This window comes from Passer domesticus, chromosome 1, assembly GCF_036417665.1.
Source record: "Passer domesticus isolate bPasDom1 chromosome 1, bPasDom1.hap1, whole genome shotgun sequence".
Lineage (NCBI taxonomy): Eukaryota > Metazoa > Chordata > Aves > Passeriformes > Passeridae > Passer > Passer domesticus.
The window spans coordinates 145,479,800-145,497,477 of record NC_087474.1 but is presented as its reverse complement, the minus strand read 5'-3'; the positions used below and the strand labels follow the sequence as shown (position 1 = coordinate 145,497,477).

Sequence of the window (17,678 nt, the reverse complement as noted above, 5' to 3'; positions counted from 1 at the left end):
ACACTGCCAATTCTGCCACTAAACCATGTTGATAAATAGCACATTATGTGTCTTGTAAAATACCTCCAGGGACGGTAGCTCCACCTCTTCCCTGGGCAGCCTGTTCCAATGCTTGGCAACCTTTTTGGTTAGTACATCTTTAATAATATCCAATCTCATGTGGAGTAACTTGAAGCTATTTCTTCTGGTCTAGTAATTTGCTAGTATTAAAGTCTCTCTAAAGATATCCTTTTCCTTTTTTTCTTTTGTTGTGAAAATTTTCATACCACAGGTGTGGGCTCTAATGTGCAATAAAGATGCAAACTGAGCAGCACAAAGATTACTTATTAAGAAACTTAAAACTATTTTTGTACTAATGTTGTCAAGATAAATAAATCCCTCTGTATCTTGGAGTCTATGATCCTTCATATCAGCTGAACAAAAATTATAGTAATAAAGGAAAGGCAGTCAAGAGATCAAATAAAGGAAGGAATCAAATCTATTTAAAATAAATAATTTTGGGATTAAAATTAATGACATTCCTGTTACCCTAAAATGAGAGACATTTGAGATAAATGGTAGGACTTCTCTATTGAATAAATTTTTAATTATGTTCAGGATTTTTATTATTATTTTTCTTAAGATGCAAACAGCACAACTGTTTCATGTTTAATTGGTGTGTTTTATTGGTTTGGCTTTCTGACTCACTGCTTTAAGTAGATCTTCATTACCTGAATGAACAAAAGATGTATTAGGAAGATATCAAATAAGGGTGACTCATTATTAACAAAAGGTCTTATGGTATAAATTTTGTGATTTTCAAAAGTTTGACTAATTAGAGTACTAAAGGATCTAATCACACGAAGCAACCAAGAATGTGTATTACTGAAGCTGAACTGTCATCTGCTATAAATAGATGGTACTTTGTGCTGAAAAGAAATTCTATAAACCAATGCTGTATGAAAATGTAATATTAATGAAAACCAAGCACACTTCATCCTGAACATACACTTTAACACAGGAAAGACTCCACTGTAGGTAAAAATATGTCAAAGTGATTTCTTTTTCCAGATTTTTGTCCTAATTGTATTAAGATCAGACTGTATTTTGTCTGTGTCCAAACATGGGCCCATTTTCATTGGATCTCTGGGAAAAAAAACAGTCTGTATCACTTCTGCATACACTTCCTACTTATTTTTTATGTATTTGACATGGTTTTCTTGACTGGCTCTTGCATCATGTGCTAAATCTCAGAACATTATTTTGTGTGAAACTTCAAATGAGAATTTTGAAAGCAGGATTATTCTCTGACACTATCTGCAGGTTACATGTACTCCACAACTGTGTATTTGTTAGGAAATTTCACATTCAAGATGCTTCTGTCCATTAGTTATGCTGCCTCCATGTAGAATTTTTGGGATTCCAAAACTTGTATTTATTGCAAGGTTTCAAAAGTGAAAAAGTTGATAAATAAAATTGAGTCATGAAAAAAAAACAAAACCAAAACCAAAAAAACCCCAAAACCAACCAACCAAACAAAACAAAAAAACCCAAAAGAAAACAAACAAACAAACAAACAAGAAAAAAACAAACCAAAAAACCAAGCTAAAGAGTAATTGAAAGGTCCAAAAATATTTTCTTTTTGACTGGAATTGCTCAAATGAGAAAATTGGCAACTACTTCTAAACTTCCTATTTATGAAGAGGATTTCACAACTAAAACTAAATAACTAATTGAGAATGCAGACACAACATGCAATGTTTTCGTTTCCTTTATTTTGATTATTTTGAAAGTTTCAATATAAATTGAGTTTTTATGTTGATCCTCCTAATGTGGATATTAAATCTGTTATTGCATGGCTATGATAACTGTGTTTGAGAATGTCAACTGTGCTTTCCTGTTTGTAGCCTATCAGCTCCGTGTCTGCCAGCCTCCAGCAAATGTACCAAATGCTGAAATTCTAGCTGAGGATGACGAATTTGAAATAGGTAATATTAAAACAAAATAAAATAAAATCACAAAATTTGTTTATGAAATAAGCTTGCTGTGCACAGGGTGCTTTTCAGAATGGAAATCATACTTATAATATTTTAGATTTTTATTTGAAAATAGACTTTTTAAAGAAATCATTCCTCTTCCTTATGCATCCTGAATCCCATCCATGTTTCAGAGATAACATATAAGTAATACAATAACTCTTTGTTATTGACTTAATTTTAAAATACATTTTTCATAGTATTTAATATAAAACATTATATTACACTGAAACTAGCAAACAAAACCAATAAGAAAACATGTAGACAATGGTATGTTCTGTGCCAGAATTACGGTTCCATGACCTAAAATATAAAATCAAATTTGTAAAAGTTATGAGGATTAGAGAAGGGAATGGTATTCTGACTTTCTGAGATATGTCAATAATATTACTTAGCCACTTATATTTCAAAAAAATATGATTTATGATCTGATTTTAGATATCTGGTGAGCTAGTTTTGCTCATGTTATGGCAAAGAAAATAATTTTTTTTTAGTATATGCACCAATATATGATTAGTTATATAGGCCACACAGAGAAATTACTTTTTTTTCCTTTTCTCTCTGTAATATGGGCCAAAGGGATCTTCTGGGATATGCAGGTTTTTACTTTTATTGGTACATAAAACTATATGAATTTTTCCTTTCTTAATTAAAAATGAAAATTTCTTATTCTCATAGTGCCAGATGTAGATAGCATCAACAAATCCATTTGCTATTTAATTTTTTCCCTCAGGATTGTGTGAATTACTGGCTTGATCTTAGACCTTTATTTAGTTCCATAATGTTTATCCTGTAAATTATATTGCTTAAAGCTCTGTGGACATTTGGTTCACATAGCATCAGTCAAACCCAGACAACTTAGTAAACTATCTAATAAATAATGTGGTGGAAAGGAGTGATAGATGCAGCACAGTGTGCAACACAAAGCTCATTTGCCACATTTCTTAGAGTAATCAAAGTTGTTTATGCCAGAGGTCATTTAGCCCATTGTATAATATAGTGGTAAGAAACTTCATTAATCAATAATGTTTTGAAAGCTAAAAGTCCCAGTTAATTGCTGTTTAATGCTTATTTTGTTTGTGTGTTTTGCCTTGTGTTGTTTTTCTGAACAGGAGACATAATAAGGTACCAGTGTCAACCAGGCTTTACGCTGGTTGGTAATGAGATTCTGACATGCCGACTCGGGGAAAGACTGCAGATGGACGGAGCACCACCTACTTGTCAAGGTTTTTTTTCCTTTTTATTTTCCTGCTGCCAAACCAGTTCAGTGGTGATTCCTTAAATAACTTCTATATCTCTTTATATAAGACAGCATACTGAAACGATTTCAGACTTTTGATGATTTATCCCAATATATCACTCTTTGGTTTGTTTCATGTATGTCAGATATGCAAAATAATTAGTTATATTTTAATGAACTTCCCAAGTTGAACGGGCTGCTACTCTACATTGTGAAAATAATTTTACAATTTTTTTTTTTTTTCCTGGAGTCTGGTAAATAATGCTACTCATTTTCTCTACAACATAATAGTATGAAAATTTATATGGGAATTTTCAAAAAACATTAAATTAACATAGCATGGATTTGGGTGAACAAGCTTACAAAATAATTTTTCATTGCAGTTTAAAGTACTTGCATTTTCTTATTCAGTGCATTCTAAAAAACAGGTTTTCTGCATGTGTGTGCATCTGTGTGTGTGGTCACCTCATTGTTAAGGTCAAAATAATTACAGTCCTGCCAGGCACTAACATCACACTTTAAACCGGTCTTTATTAAAGTGAAATTTGATGTGTTATGGTAGAATATAATTTTTCTGTAATTAAAAAAAAAAGAGAGATCTTTCTTTCATCCCAAACTGATTAGGGAACAAATGAAGATTGGCTTTTCACAAGCTTCATTAAAAAAAATGGACTCTCTTTGCAGTTAAAGCAATGGGCATGAGTTTATGTTTTCCTACTAATTCTTTCATTTATATCTGGAAAGATAAATAAGAACCTAGAGAAATAAACATGTATGATAAAGCTTTTTCAAGAAAAAAATACCAAACCAAAACACCACAGCCTTATAAAAGTATAAGTTATGTAAACAAAAGCCATTTTGAATTCTGCTAGTTTCTGTGATATACTTTTGTGATCCAACTGTTCCTGAGCTTAATATTCTAACATCTCCATCAGGATTAAAATACTTTCCCAAATCAGTCACAATAAGTGCATTTGATTTAAATTCCTGTTATATGAAAAATATTGCCATCTGTTTTTTTCTGCCACTCTGACATTTTGGTGTGTCCTCCTAAAGTAATTTTAATTCATTAACATATCCATAAAACACTGATAATGAAAGATTTATTGGGCAATAGTAAATTATTTGTGAATAAATCTACTAAATTTACAAGTAAAACTTGGATATTTTACTGTTTCTAAGCATTTTCTAAAATTATGAAATGGCGCACAATATAGATGTTAAGAAATTAAACATGAGTATATTAATTTTTAGGACTTCATTATTACTGTAATATTCACCTAAGCTTTCAGCTGAGAATTAAAAAAAAAAAATCTTGTATAAATATACTCTTTTCCTCTATTCCTGGAAAGCTGGAAGGGTCTACTCTTATAACTGAATAAGCTGTTTTCCTCTGATTTTATGAAAAAAACTATGCAGAAGTCAAAATCATTCATAGCACTGAGTGTAGTTCTTAAAAAATTTCACTTAAAAGTGAAATTGAAATGTGAGCTTCATAAGAACTTTTACACTGATAATTTCTGGAAATCTAGACGTTTAGTTAGATACAAATGTGTCTAGGAATAGCTTCCAACATCCCAATTTAAGTTTAAATCCTAACTTGGCAGACATATAGCATTTAATAAGTGAAAAACCATAGTAACCTCCAGGCATTGCTTTAAATGTTAAAACAATGTAATATTAGATAGGGCAAATAGAGACATATGTGCTGATCCTGAAGCATTCTCTCAGTGCATGTTGCTGAAGGCATATTTGTGTTCAATGCAAGACCCAAGACAAAAACTCAGGAATGATGACTTCATTTACTGTAGCTAATCTTTCATCTGTCAGATATGAATGATAAATATTGGTTCCAATGCTAAATTTTAAATTGATACTCTTAAAATTTCAGTTTAAAGCAGAATGAAATTAACATGGTCTTCAGAGTTAGACTGAGAAAATTAAAAAGAAAATTGCAAAAGAATTTGTCAAATTGTGTTAAAAATGACCAGTCCTACCAGCAACCTAGAAAAAACGCAGCATATTTTCTTTTATCTTTATTTATCTGATGTCTAAGTTTGAAGATCACAGTACATAAGTTACATTTCAGTTATGAAAGATGAATAGAGAACTTTGTGGAATCTAAAGGCAGCAAAAATACATGCAAAAAATTTCTGTCTTTCATGAATCTATTAAATTGCATTGGTCTCTGGGTAAGCTACCACACTTCAATGTGCAAAGTACAACACACTACATAAGAGTCACTTTCAAGGAAAAATCTCCATTCTTCCATTGGTTCATATTAGCATTAGTCTACTAATTACTTTCACTGGGTAGAGCATATTTTTTTTTAAACTTAATACTGTTAATTTCTAATGCTTTAGCCTTGTGCATATCTTATGTGCTTTAGGCAGTATAGTGGCATTCAATTGAATTTTTCTTTAATTTTTGACTTGAAATATATCGATATCTACATTCAAAATTAATCCAGAAATAAATCTGAAAAATGCTGCTGAGCAAAATTTAAGTAACATAAGACTAACATTAGTATTGAATTTAATACATTGCAGTAAAGATATACTAGACAAATGAGAAATTCCTAAAAAAAAATTGAATAAAACTATATTTAACATATATTTGGTAATTTTAATTATTATAGGTTAGTTTACATCACATTTAATAATGTTTTAAACTATGTCATTTTTTTCCTCCATTTTTCTCTTGTGTGTATCACTTGGATGAGCATTTCTTAAAATTCTTGCAAATTTCCCTTAGATGTAAAAAATAGTCACTAAATTCCACAATTTTAGCCAATTTCTATCATCTTATTAAAAAGATGATAGAAAAAAATTATTTAAAATCTTATTTCTATCATCTTGTTAAAATAGAGTATTGTCCAAACAAAGCATGCAACTTTGCCCTTAATTTTCTTTTAAATTAGCTTCTACTTTCAGGATAAAATGAAAATTTCAGAGTAAGAAGATTCAGACTGTATTTTGCATCATAATAAGGGGACCCTGAGAAAATTCTTTAATGGTGTCTCTTAACTATATCTCAGATAAATGTTCTCTGATTCACATTAAACTTAGCTATCCAATTCCCAAGGGAATCTGTTTAACAGAAACAAGTCTTTAAATTCTCTATAAAATTCCTGAGGGATGTTTAGCTGAAAATCCTGAAATTAAGGACAGTTTGTAAGGCAAAACCAGCTGCAAATAAATTAGTGTGTCCAGATTACTGTTATGCTGTCCCTGACACATATTTTTGTATAAATATATGTCTATATGTACATCTAAAGATGAGAGGACTACTTTGTTAATTTTCTGGAGATATGTGTCACAAGTGGCACAGCAATGCAGTTTGACAGCCAGATTCCAGCCATATGAGTTCTGTTAAGTGGGGTGGAAGTACTGTGTTCAATCTCTTCTTGAGTAATTGAAACAAACACAGGACATGATAAGCAACTTTTAGCAACTAGATGAGAATTTGCAAATGAGATACAAGTATTTTTTTTTAATATATGGGCAGATACAGTTTTTCAAGTTCAGTTTGAATGCATTTGCAGAGGTTTGCACTAGATGATCTTCAAAGATCACTTACAAACCAAATATTATATGATTCTTACAAAGTTTTTGTATGAAGATAAATACTCATTTTTCTCTCCCTTTCTCTGTTTTCCTGTCTTATTTATCTCTCCTTACAATCCAATAACTCTTTTAACATAAAACCTGATTTTCTGTAATTAACGAGACGATGTTATTTCCAATGTTCCTGAGAAAACTAAGATCCTCTTGTTTTTCTTTTGTAATTCAGGATTAACTCATTTTCACGTAGGAGTTAGTTGTCAGTATAAAAAGATTTCAAAGCTCCTGTTTAGCAGTGTTAGGTTCTGAATATACTGAAGGCATTTGTTCATATATCATGAGACAAACATATTTTTTGAAAAAATTTCCAATAACATGGTAATGTCAACTATTTCTATTTAATGAGATGGTTATTCTTGTAGACCTAGTGAATCCAGATAAATTCAAAGTTAAATGACTTTATCATATTTTAAATCACCATGTTGCTCAATTTGAGGAAATAGAATAAGTAATGCAGTTCTTTAAAACTCCAGAAAATCTCATCGATCACGTGAAATAGAAATAATGAGCATTACATTTTTTTGCCAATTTTTGTTTCACAGTGCTCTGTCCAGCCAATGAAATGCGTCTGGATTCAACAGGTGTAATACTGAGCCCTGGATATCCTGACAGTTACCCAAACCTCCAGATGTGTGCGTGGACCATTACTGTGGAAAAGGGTTATAATATCAGCATGTTCTTTGAATTCTTCCAGACAGAAAAGGAATTTGATATACTTGAAGTTTTTGATGGTAACTATAGGATACATAACTTTGGATGATGCCTTGTCTATATAATTGTTTTTTTATATTGCTTCTCTCTAATTTTTCAGTATTAAAAAATCTTAGGCACTTATTTTGATTTGTTATAATAAAAAAGAACTTTTGGATTACTTTATTTTAAAATTTTACTGCATTTTATACTTAGAAATAATTTTTCTTTTGAGCAAATATATAATTCCAGTTATAACATATTTCAATTTTTTAATTCAAATTAATTTGCCATTTGCTTGAAGGATGATTTGCATGTATGTTAATTGTGTGCATATGTTTTATTGTATGTTATTTTAAACTTTTCAACTCCTTTTTTCCTTCTTTTTTTTCCCATCCTTTTGTACCAAGGACCAAATAGTCATAGCCCACTGCTCATATCTCTCAGTGGGGACTATTCGTCTTCTCTAAACATAACCAGCAATGGCCATGAAGTATTTCTCCGGTGGTCAGCAGATCATGGCACCAATAAAAAAGGTTTCAGGATAAGATATATAGGTATGCAAATGTGACTTTTTATAATGTGCATAAAATTTCAATATGTAACATTTGTTTATGTGAAAGGGTAATATAAGCTATGTTTGGTATCCTTAATTAACCAAAGTGAAAGGAAATCTAATCTGTTCTATATATGTGAATCTAATGACCCTCATCTTGTGAGGAAAAAAAAAACCTCACACATATGCTCCATAGAGAATTAATAAAAGACAGGGCATTAAAATGGCATAAGCCAGTACTAAGGATAAAAGAAGCAGCTTCCCCCTTCTCCATCCCACTTATTTGCACTTGTGTGCTTCTTCATACTGGGATGTTTTCCTAACAAGATCTTTATGCAATTCATCATTAAGAATTTTGGTGGAACAAGGGAAAGCATTGCAGCAAGGCAGGAGTGAACAGCTATAAAGTGGAAAAGTATGAGACTTTGAAGGGTTGAACTCTTAATTTAAGGTTCAACAGAATCAGCAACCAACATTAAAAGAGATAAATTAGTATGTAAAAAACCAAGTATTTTATGCGCTATTAATTCAAATTAACATATTTATGAATAGTGTATGGAAATGGTACCTGACAAAGTTAGATTTTAGTAAAACTGCTTTTAGTGAATTATTACATAATATTTATTTTACTGGAAAATATTTTAATTAGTCAAGCTAAAGTAGATTTGTTACAATTTACAGCAATTGCACAAAATCTATATTTGAATTATTTTTAGGATGACCAAAGATATGAAATACACACAAAGAAGAGTACTGGGGTTAGTGTCTATAGATATTAGAGAAACTATTGGCATAAAAGCTTTTTCATTTCACAAGGTGGATAAAGAAATAAAAAATAAGTATAAAATTCTTTCTGCTGAGTTTTTTTTTGGTTTTCCTCAATTTTGGGCTACATCACAATTAGAGAAAAATAATTATGATCATATATACTGCAAATATGTCAGTTCCATTTTTCCCTTTAGGAATGGACAATTTTCTTTGGCTTAAAATGTTTGTTGTTCATTCAGTAAAATTCATTCTGTACTAGGCATAAAATAATATATGCTATCAATTTTCATTTCCTGTAGTCAGTTTTGGATCTGTTAAAAGAGAAAGAAAAGAAAATTCTTCAGTCTTTCCTTTCAGGCAGTGAGAGAACTGAGGCAGACAGGAAATATTTTCTAGTGGTCTATTTCACACAGAAAATACTGGTATGTCTCTGTATCTTTGGCTCTTTCAAAAAAAGTGTAAGTCAGGAGATATTTAGTATAAGGAAGAAGATATTTTCATAGCATGTGGTCTGGAAGATATAGCAGTAGTTCTGATTCTGCTCTTTGCTTTAGTATGTTTATTAAATATTTGTTGTAAACAAACAGCCGTAAGACTCCATTCGGTCAGAGGAAGCTTTCATGTGAGAAAAACAGTGACTTGAAGTAATGAGACATGGAAAAGTTTAAAGAGCAAGTGAAGCAGCAGTTGTCTATTTCCTTGAGAAAATAAATATCATGTTATCAACATGTCTTCAAAGTATAAAGGAAGCCCTTGTAAACAAATTTACAGCACAGTTTTCTTTCCTACAAAAAGGGAAAGCAGCCTTTATGGCTAGCAGCTATTAATCAAATTAATCATAGACCAAGTTAATCTTTACACACACAAAATTAATCTTAAAGTAGTTACCAGGTTATGAGAGCCTTCTTGTCCACTCCAATGAGAAGATAGTCAAACCTAAATTACTTGGTACTCAATAAACAAGGGATGTAAAGGAAACATAGTAAGTAACCAGTATTTTATATCAGAGTTGTTAAGTACATAAATAATTTCAGATTATAAGAACTGTAACTCTTAGAGATATTTTTTGCTCTCATATTGAGTTATGATTTTTTTTCATAGTCTCTAGATAAGACTTCTGTAAAACTTAATGTGTTCTAAATAAATGAACAACTAAAAACATATTCGGGATTTTTGCCATGGATTTATGGTGATAGTCATAAATGTCATTAAAATCTATTTTTAATGTTTTACTTCAGTTCAGTGTATTACAGAATTTAAATGAAATAACTTATTTAGGACGAAGACTATTTAAAAAGAGTTCTGTTCAGGATGTACTAGTTGTTTCCCTCTTTCAAAAATGCATATACTACTGAAATGCATATAATTGCAATAAATTTCAACACAAACTAAAGTTCAGTAGCTTATTTAATTTAAAAAGAAGATGGTAAAAAAATCCCAAACCTCAAAGCTATAGCCAATTATGAAAGTGAGCTATCACTTTATTTTTTTGGAGTTTACTGAAAACTGAATCTTGTAAATAGCTTATAAAGCTCTCTTTTTACTACCTTTATATTTTTTGAAATTGGTCAATGAAGGCATTATCATACATAAAATACAACTTTTAGCAATGGTTTCTCAGTGTTCGATCAGATGTCCATTGGATGCAACAAGAATTTCTCAAGTATTGCTACGCGAATTCTGAACACAAACTTTATTACTTTAATATTTCTGTTTAAAGCTCTCTACTGCAGCACCCCAGAGTCGCCCCCGCACGGTTTCATTGTCAGTCAGACAGGCGGACAGCTCAACAGCATGGTCCGCTGGGCTTGCGACCGCGGCTTTCGGCTCATTGGGAAAAGCACTGCCGTCTGCAGGAAGTCTCCATATGGGTATTACTCGTGGGATGTTCCAGTCCCAGCTTGTCAAGGTAAATTCTTTTGTTAAAAAAAAAAAACTCTAAGAAACTTCCTTTTTCTTTTTTTTTGACTCAAAATGAATGGCAGGGAAATGTTTCGCAGTCATACATCTGTGCCAGAATTTTTCTACCTCATAAAAACAAATGCACTTTTAAGAAACAGTATTTCAAGAGGAGCTAATAAGACTGACATACAAAAAATGATGCTTTAACATTCAGTGAAGAATATTTAAGAACTTCTTTTTGGTCCAATCATAATTTCTTAAAATTCACATAAGTCTTCAAAATGCTGATGTTCTTTGACAACTAATATGACTAAGGTTTTCCAAGGACTGTGTATATTTTTAATGCATATCTTTGGAACTGCAACTATGTTCCAAAATTTGTGAAAAAGGAATAGATTTTAATGTTTCAGTTTGATTAACAATGTTGCCCAAGCTGACATATAGTGACCAAACATTTCTGTGATAGATCTATTTTTAGGGAATTTTGGATATTTCCTATTTGTCATTTTTTCATGTCAAAGTATCTGATATGGCAGTAACTTTTCCTGATTGTTTTTACATTTTCCCCTAACTAAAAGGAAATTTTCATAGAATTGTATGAGGGTTTACTTGGAAGGGACCTTAAAGATATAGTTCCGGTCCCTCTGGGATGGACAGAAACACTATTCACTCAACTGGATTGCTTAATGCCCATTCAACCTGGCCTTGAAAACTTCCAGGGATAGGACATCCACAACTTCTCTGGGCAACTTTTCTGTGAAGGCTTCCACAAATGTGAAATTCAGATCAAAACTGCTGTAAACTCAAATGTCATTGGATGACCTTTTGGAGATCTGTTATTTATATAAAAGTCTGTTATCAAGCCTTGCTGATTTGCATCTTGTTTCTTAAAAATTTAGGGTTAAGGAACAGATATATTTTACTTGTGTCACAAGATTGACTCTTAACATGGATAATATGACTCAAAATTTATCAAGCCACTAACGAAGATTTTTGAATACTGAAGGAGTAATTAATCTCAATGGTAGATATAGAACATCTCAATTTGCAGCTAGAATGTATCTGATACATATTTTACTGACTGGTAAAAGAGACATGGTGTGAATTATGTGAATAGGCAATATTGTAGAATTTGTTGGTGCTTAGGATTGTAATCAATGCTGTTTACATGTAACAATTATTTTGCAAGAGGATATTAATTTTATGCACTGCTGAATGCTGGTCCTGATGTAACAAAACAGACATTGTTCGGACAACTCTTGTAATTGTCTCAAAGCTCTTATTATCATTAACATGCTTCTGAAGGAAGAGCTTAATCTAGGCCAGTTATGCAGTAAAGAGTGTCACTTTTACAAGCATATAGTTATCATCTTGGAATGGGTAGATTTACCTAACTTGCAATCATATCTATTGAGGAATTAGCAAGTAAGAAGTAAAAAACATGGTCACATATTTTCATTTTAGTGTCATAGAAGTGTTTCTTTCTTTGGTGATGGCAAGTGAAATAGTAGTTTTATCAGATGTTCAGTAAAAGATGGAAGGAGAACATTCTCATTTAATTAACTTGTCACTTTTTATCTCTCTGGGGTCATGTCCTCATACTCTCTAGAATTCAATTATAGTTTCTTGGGGTCTTCGATTTCTTAATCACAGTTTTCTTATTTTTTTCTAAATGTGTGTTTGTCTCTACTTGCCAATAGATACTGTGACAGTGATTAGGTGTATTTTCTTATGGTTGCCAAGACAGGGTGATAGCAAATTAGAAATATTTTTCTGTGATCTTTTCAGCAGAATATGTCTGTACTGTGGTTTTCGATTTTTTTTTTCTTAAATTTCCATGAAATATGCAAGGGGTTTTTTATGGCAATGCAAGAATATATTAATATTGATTCTTACACCTCTGTTCTGCAAGTTATTATAGGATTGATGCTTTACTTGTGTCTTAGCTGTGATTATTAGCTTTGGTACTGTGCCACACAGTTGTTATATTGCTTATAAAGCAAATCAGTTTTATGCCAGATCAGCTCCCAGTAGGGGCAAAAATAGATTGCACTCTTTTTTTTCCCCAAGTATTTATACATAGTCTGAGAGGATTAACCTTCCTGTGTCGGCATGATAGGTACTTTATTAGGGCTCAAGATTTGACTTCAAAGTAATGTACTTCAGACTTAAATGCCTAAACCCCTTTTTTTTCACTTTTTTTTTTTTTTATCTGACCTACATTAGATATATGGTTTCAGAATGTGGAAAAGGGTTAGTTTTTATTTTTAGTCCCAAAACAGACAGAGAATTATTTGGAACCAAATCTTCTCTTGGTACATTATTTTTGTTAAAGAAAAGGAAATAGTAGCTTATACTTTTATCTGCAGTTTTCAACTTTCTTCTCTAAGAGATAGAGGAGCCAGCAAGGAGAGATGCTATGCTGGATCTGCAACAAGCAGGGGCTGATGAGGAAGCTGAAGGGTGCAGTGTCTGAGAAATTCTAGGGTAGAAAATCCTTAGAACATGGAGAAGAATGGATGCTAGCTAGCCTCCGCTTCTGAAGAGCAGAATTTGGCCACTCAATGAATTTGCTTGGTAGAGTACCATGGAATAAAGCCTTAGATTTAAGGCTTTATAGACAAAGATAACTGATTAATAGTCAAAGGATCACTTCTTCCAAGCTCAGAAGTGTTGCATCCTCAGAAATGTTGTCAAAAAGAAAGTTGGGTAGAAATTTCAGGACACCTGCCTGGATGAGCAAGGAGCTCCTAGACAAGAAAATGCAAAAACGAAGGCTAGAGAGGGTGGAAATGGGGACAGGCATCCTGGGAGGAATACAGACAAGTTGTCCAAGCAACTGTGGATCAGGTTAGAAAAGCTAGGGCCTTGATAAACTAAATCTGTCCATGGTTGTCAAAGGCAACAAAAAGAGCTTCTAAATATATATTGCTGATAGAATGAAGACTAGGCAAATTATGGGCCCTGTCCAGAAGGATACAGGAGACCTGGTTACCTCGGACACAGAGACAGCTGAGGTACTCAGCAGTAGTTTTGACTCAGTCTTTGCTGACAAGTGCTTCAGTCCCTCTTCATAAATCACAGATTGCAAAGACAAGGGCTAAAAGAAGCCTACAGGAAATCTGGAAAGGGACTTCCTTCAAGGGTATGCAGTGATAGGATAGTGGGAATGGCTTTAAAATAAAAGAGGATCAATTCAAATTGCACATCAGGGGAGAATTCATTACTGGCTGCCCAGAGGAGCTGTATATGCCCCATGCCTGGAAATGTTCAAGTCCAGGCTGGACTGGACTTCAAGCAACCTGGTGTAGTAAACGATGTTCCTGCCCATTGCAGGGATTGGAGCTACATCTTGAAGACCCCTTTAAGACCCCTTTCACCCCAGGCCATTTTGTGATTCTATGATTCAATATTTTCAAAAGGGTATTTTCCTTCTGCTTTACAGGTGAAAAATACAGAATGATGAAAGGTAATTTTAGTGATATGCCAGAGGTCACAAAGTACAACTGATGGAAGAAATCTGAACATAAATCATATGACACAGAAACATAGAAAGTGTGTTTCTCAGACTGCTGTCTTACTGATTCAATCATGCTAGTCATATTTTTTTCCAGATATCTTCTATTCCCTTTTCTTTATTATCATCTGCATATTGAAATCTTAGCTGCAGTTTTGAACCATTATTCTTATTTTTTACTTTCTCCATCAAAATGAAAAAGCTTAATTGGATTCAATTCCCTAAAATTTTAAGAAAATGTATTCCCATTCTTAAAACACACATAAATGAGTTATATTTTTTTTATGAATTTAAGACTAGTGATTTTGCAATGCATAATTTGTCTGAGGTCAGTGGAAACTTATGTTGAAGACATAAAAAACTTTGTCTTTCTCTCTACTCAGCAATATCTTGTGGAATTCCTAAAGCTCCACTAAATGGTGGGATATTAACTACAGATTACTTGGTTGGCACCCGTGTTACTTATTTTTGCAATGATGGATACAGGCTGTCAGCCAAAGAGCTTACTACTGCAGTCTGCCAGCCCGATGGTACCTGGAGCAATCACAATAAAACACCTCGCTGTGTAGGTGAGTAACATGTAAGAAGTCTCTGGTGAGTAAAAGCCTGTCTGTACATTTTGTTTATTTATCCATGGCACAAATCTTCACAAGACTTCAACTTTCATCTTCATGTTGAATTATTTGCTAGTATTCAATTATTATGAAATACATATATGAAGTATATGTAACTAAGACATACTGAAACTTAACAGCATAAGCAGAGTAAACATGCTAGAGCTTATAGGATACAATCAAGCTAATAATTAATTTACAGTTAAATCAAAGTTAATGGTTGCAGAGGTTTTCTACAAAAGTCATCTCTTCAGTGATAGCTGCATAATTCATGTACTGTTAGAAAACCCTTTTTTACTATTCAGAATTGCAAAACCTGTGGTAATTGTTTGAAACTGCTGCTTATTATGTATATTCATCCTGTCATTATAGTCCCACACCATCTAAACTTGGGGGAACATCACTGCAGGGAAAATGCATTTAACTCCCAAAATGAAATGGATATCAGCCTTTACAAATAGGATATGAAAACCCAGGTGATTGCAAGAGTGATACAGGGATGTCAGTGTCCCATGCACATTAGGATTTGGATTATCTCATCCAATGAATGAAAGCAAATTAAGACTGGAGTATTTTCCAAGGATTTCCTTTTTCTTCTTTTTTTTCTTCTTGTTCTTGAAAATTTCCTTCTGCCATGAATTTTTCTCTTTCTAAAGAACAACTGAAAATAGAGAAAAACAAAGTGGGAAAAATTGTTATGCTTTTTATACTATTTTTTATTCTATTAGTGTTGTAGAATGTTATTGTTCCATTTTTGGAGGAAGAAGACTTAGAATTAAGAAATGAGACAAAAATATATAGCTGTTGAAAAAACAACCTGTATACAGATATTATTTTTTCGGTCACCAATGTACAGCCTTTCAAAGAAGTCTTCCATATCTCATAGAGTTTACCTGGGTAGAAAAATAATTTCTCCATCTAAATGTACTTAAAATTTTAGTAAAGATCTGGTGGCTGATATAAAATATCATGGAAGGTCCACCTATAGTGAATTCAACCATGGTATATAGCTCCTATCTACACCAACTGCATCACTCTGCATATACAATATCTTCTCTTTCTGGGTAATTATTAATTAAATGAGGAAACTCATGCCTTCTAACCACAGCCAATTTCAAGTACAGCTTTAGTTTTCAAAGATTATGTCACTGTGTTTAAAATAAATTTTTTTATTAATAATGGTACAGGTTTTCCCAATTTGCCTATGCTAAGCCACCAATAACTATGTCTTTTTGTTATTTTGGAAGTTGTTACATGTCCAAGCATCAATTCTTTTACCCTGGAGCATGGAAGATGGAGAATAGTGAATGGTTCACACTATGAGTATAAAACAAAAGTAGTTTTCAGCTGTGATCCTGGGTATTATGGTTTGGGACCAGCGTCTATCGAGTGTCTTGCTAATGGCACCTGGAGTTGGAGAAATGAGCGGCCTTACTGCCAAAGTGAGTACATCTTTTATCTGCATCTGCTGTGCAGATTTCAGGAAAAAAAAAATATTTGGTGAACTAGAAATGAACTAATTTAGTATTCAAAACCGTAAATTAGAAAAAGTGTTTCTTGGCTGGAATTCCTGGGTATCCTAAAGGTTGTTATTTACAAATATAATACATTTGATTTAGTGACAAGGGCGTATCTGCAGGTACACTTCTAGAGTTTAAAGGTCCCTAAATTCATAAAGGTACAAAGGAAATATTTTCCTATATGTTCATTTTAGATCAGGAATGCTCTGAAGTCTTGAAAAATGCAAAACCTTTGTATCCTGTCTTGATAAGTAAAATAATCTCTCCTTTCAGGCAGTTGCCATGTAGTGTGCATTTGCACATATCTACATCATTCCTACCATTAGCTGGTATGCTGGTCACCTGCAATAGTTAAATTTAAAAAAAAAATTAATATCCAGATATTTAAACCAACTAAAGATGTATCTATAATTGTGCTTCCCTACTGCTGTGAAAAGAACATTTTTTAATAAATTTACATTTAGACATCTCTTTTTCAAAACTGTGGGGTTTTGGTTACACTGAAGCTGCAAAACTCTTTTCTTTATGGAACATGATGAACCCTCTGAGAGAGTGGGATACAATTGTGCTCTTGGTTCCTGCATCAAAAATATGTGTATCCACATGTTTATGTATGAATACAACAATATCTAAAAAAGCCTGTAGATAAGCCAGATAACTGTGGCTAAAAATACATTTATAATTTATTGACAATATATATGAAAAAAGGTTTAAAAATACATTTTCAAACACTGAATAATTATACTGGAAATTTGCCTTGATTTTGAGTTCTTTATAACTGGAAATTTAATATATAATTTTGAGAATTTTTGAAAGTTAATTGCAATATTCCATCTCTGCCTGTGTTAAAAATACTGTGTATTTGTCTGTATCTATATCTCTGTGTATATATATTCTACATACTAAATTTACATTTGTATCTCTTTTTACTTTGAAAGGCAAACAACTTTTAGCTATGTTTTGAGAAGCTTTGTTTTAAATATTATGACTTATTTTCTTCTAGGCATAAAGTGTGCTACCTAATTTCAGCCTCTTATTTACTACTAATAAATTGGCTTTGTTAATTATTAAAAGAAAATTGACTAAGAAAAATAGTATTTTGTTTGAAAATAGTCTTTCAATTGTAAATAAATAGCAATAAATTCCAATATCATTCACTCTTTATGAAACTGTAATGTGCAAATGCTAGGGAAGGCATTTCATTATGATCAAGAAACCAAAATGGCCCCTTCC

General features: G+C 32.3%; 1 protein-coding gene across 4 annotated transcripts in view; it reads left to right on the top strand.

Annotated features, from left to right (window-relative positions):
- Positions 1-17,678, top strand: part of CSMD3 (CUB and Sushi multiple domains 3) — a 589,442-nt gene that overhangs the window by 499,821 nt on the left and 71,943 nt on the right. For all 4 annotated transcript variants that reach the window (XM_064395032.1, XM_064395025.1, XM_064395049.1 and 1 more), the window contains 7 exons: positions 1,887-1,967; positions 3,128-3,241; positions 7,421-7,609; positions 7,979-8,125; positions 10,613-10,801; positions 14,695-14,880; positions 16,173-16,367. In XM_064395032.1, the coding sequence (XP_064251102.1) occupies positions 1,887-1,967; positions 3,128-3,241; positions 7,421-7,609; positions 7,979-8,125; positions 10,613-10,801; positions 14,695-14,880; positions 16,173-16,367 (1,101 nt within the window). The remainder of the gene's footprint in view (positions 1-1,886; positions 1,968-3,127; positions 3,242-7,420; positions 7,610-7,978; positions 8,126-10,612; positions 10,802-14,694; positions 14,881-16,172; positions 16,368-17,678) is intronic.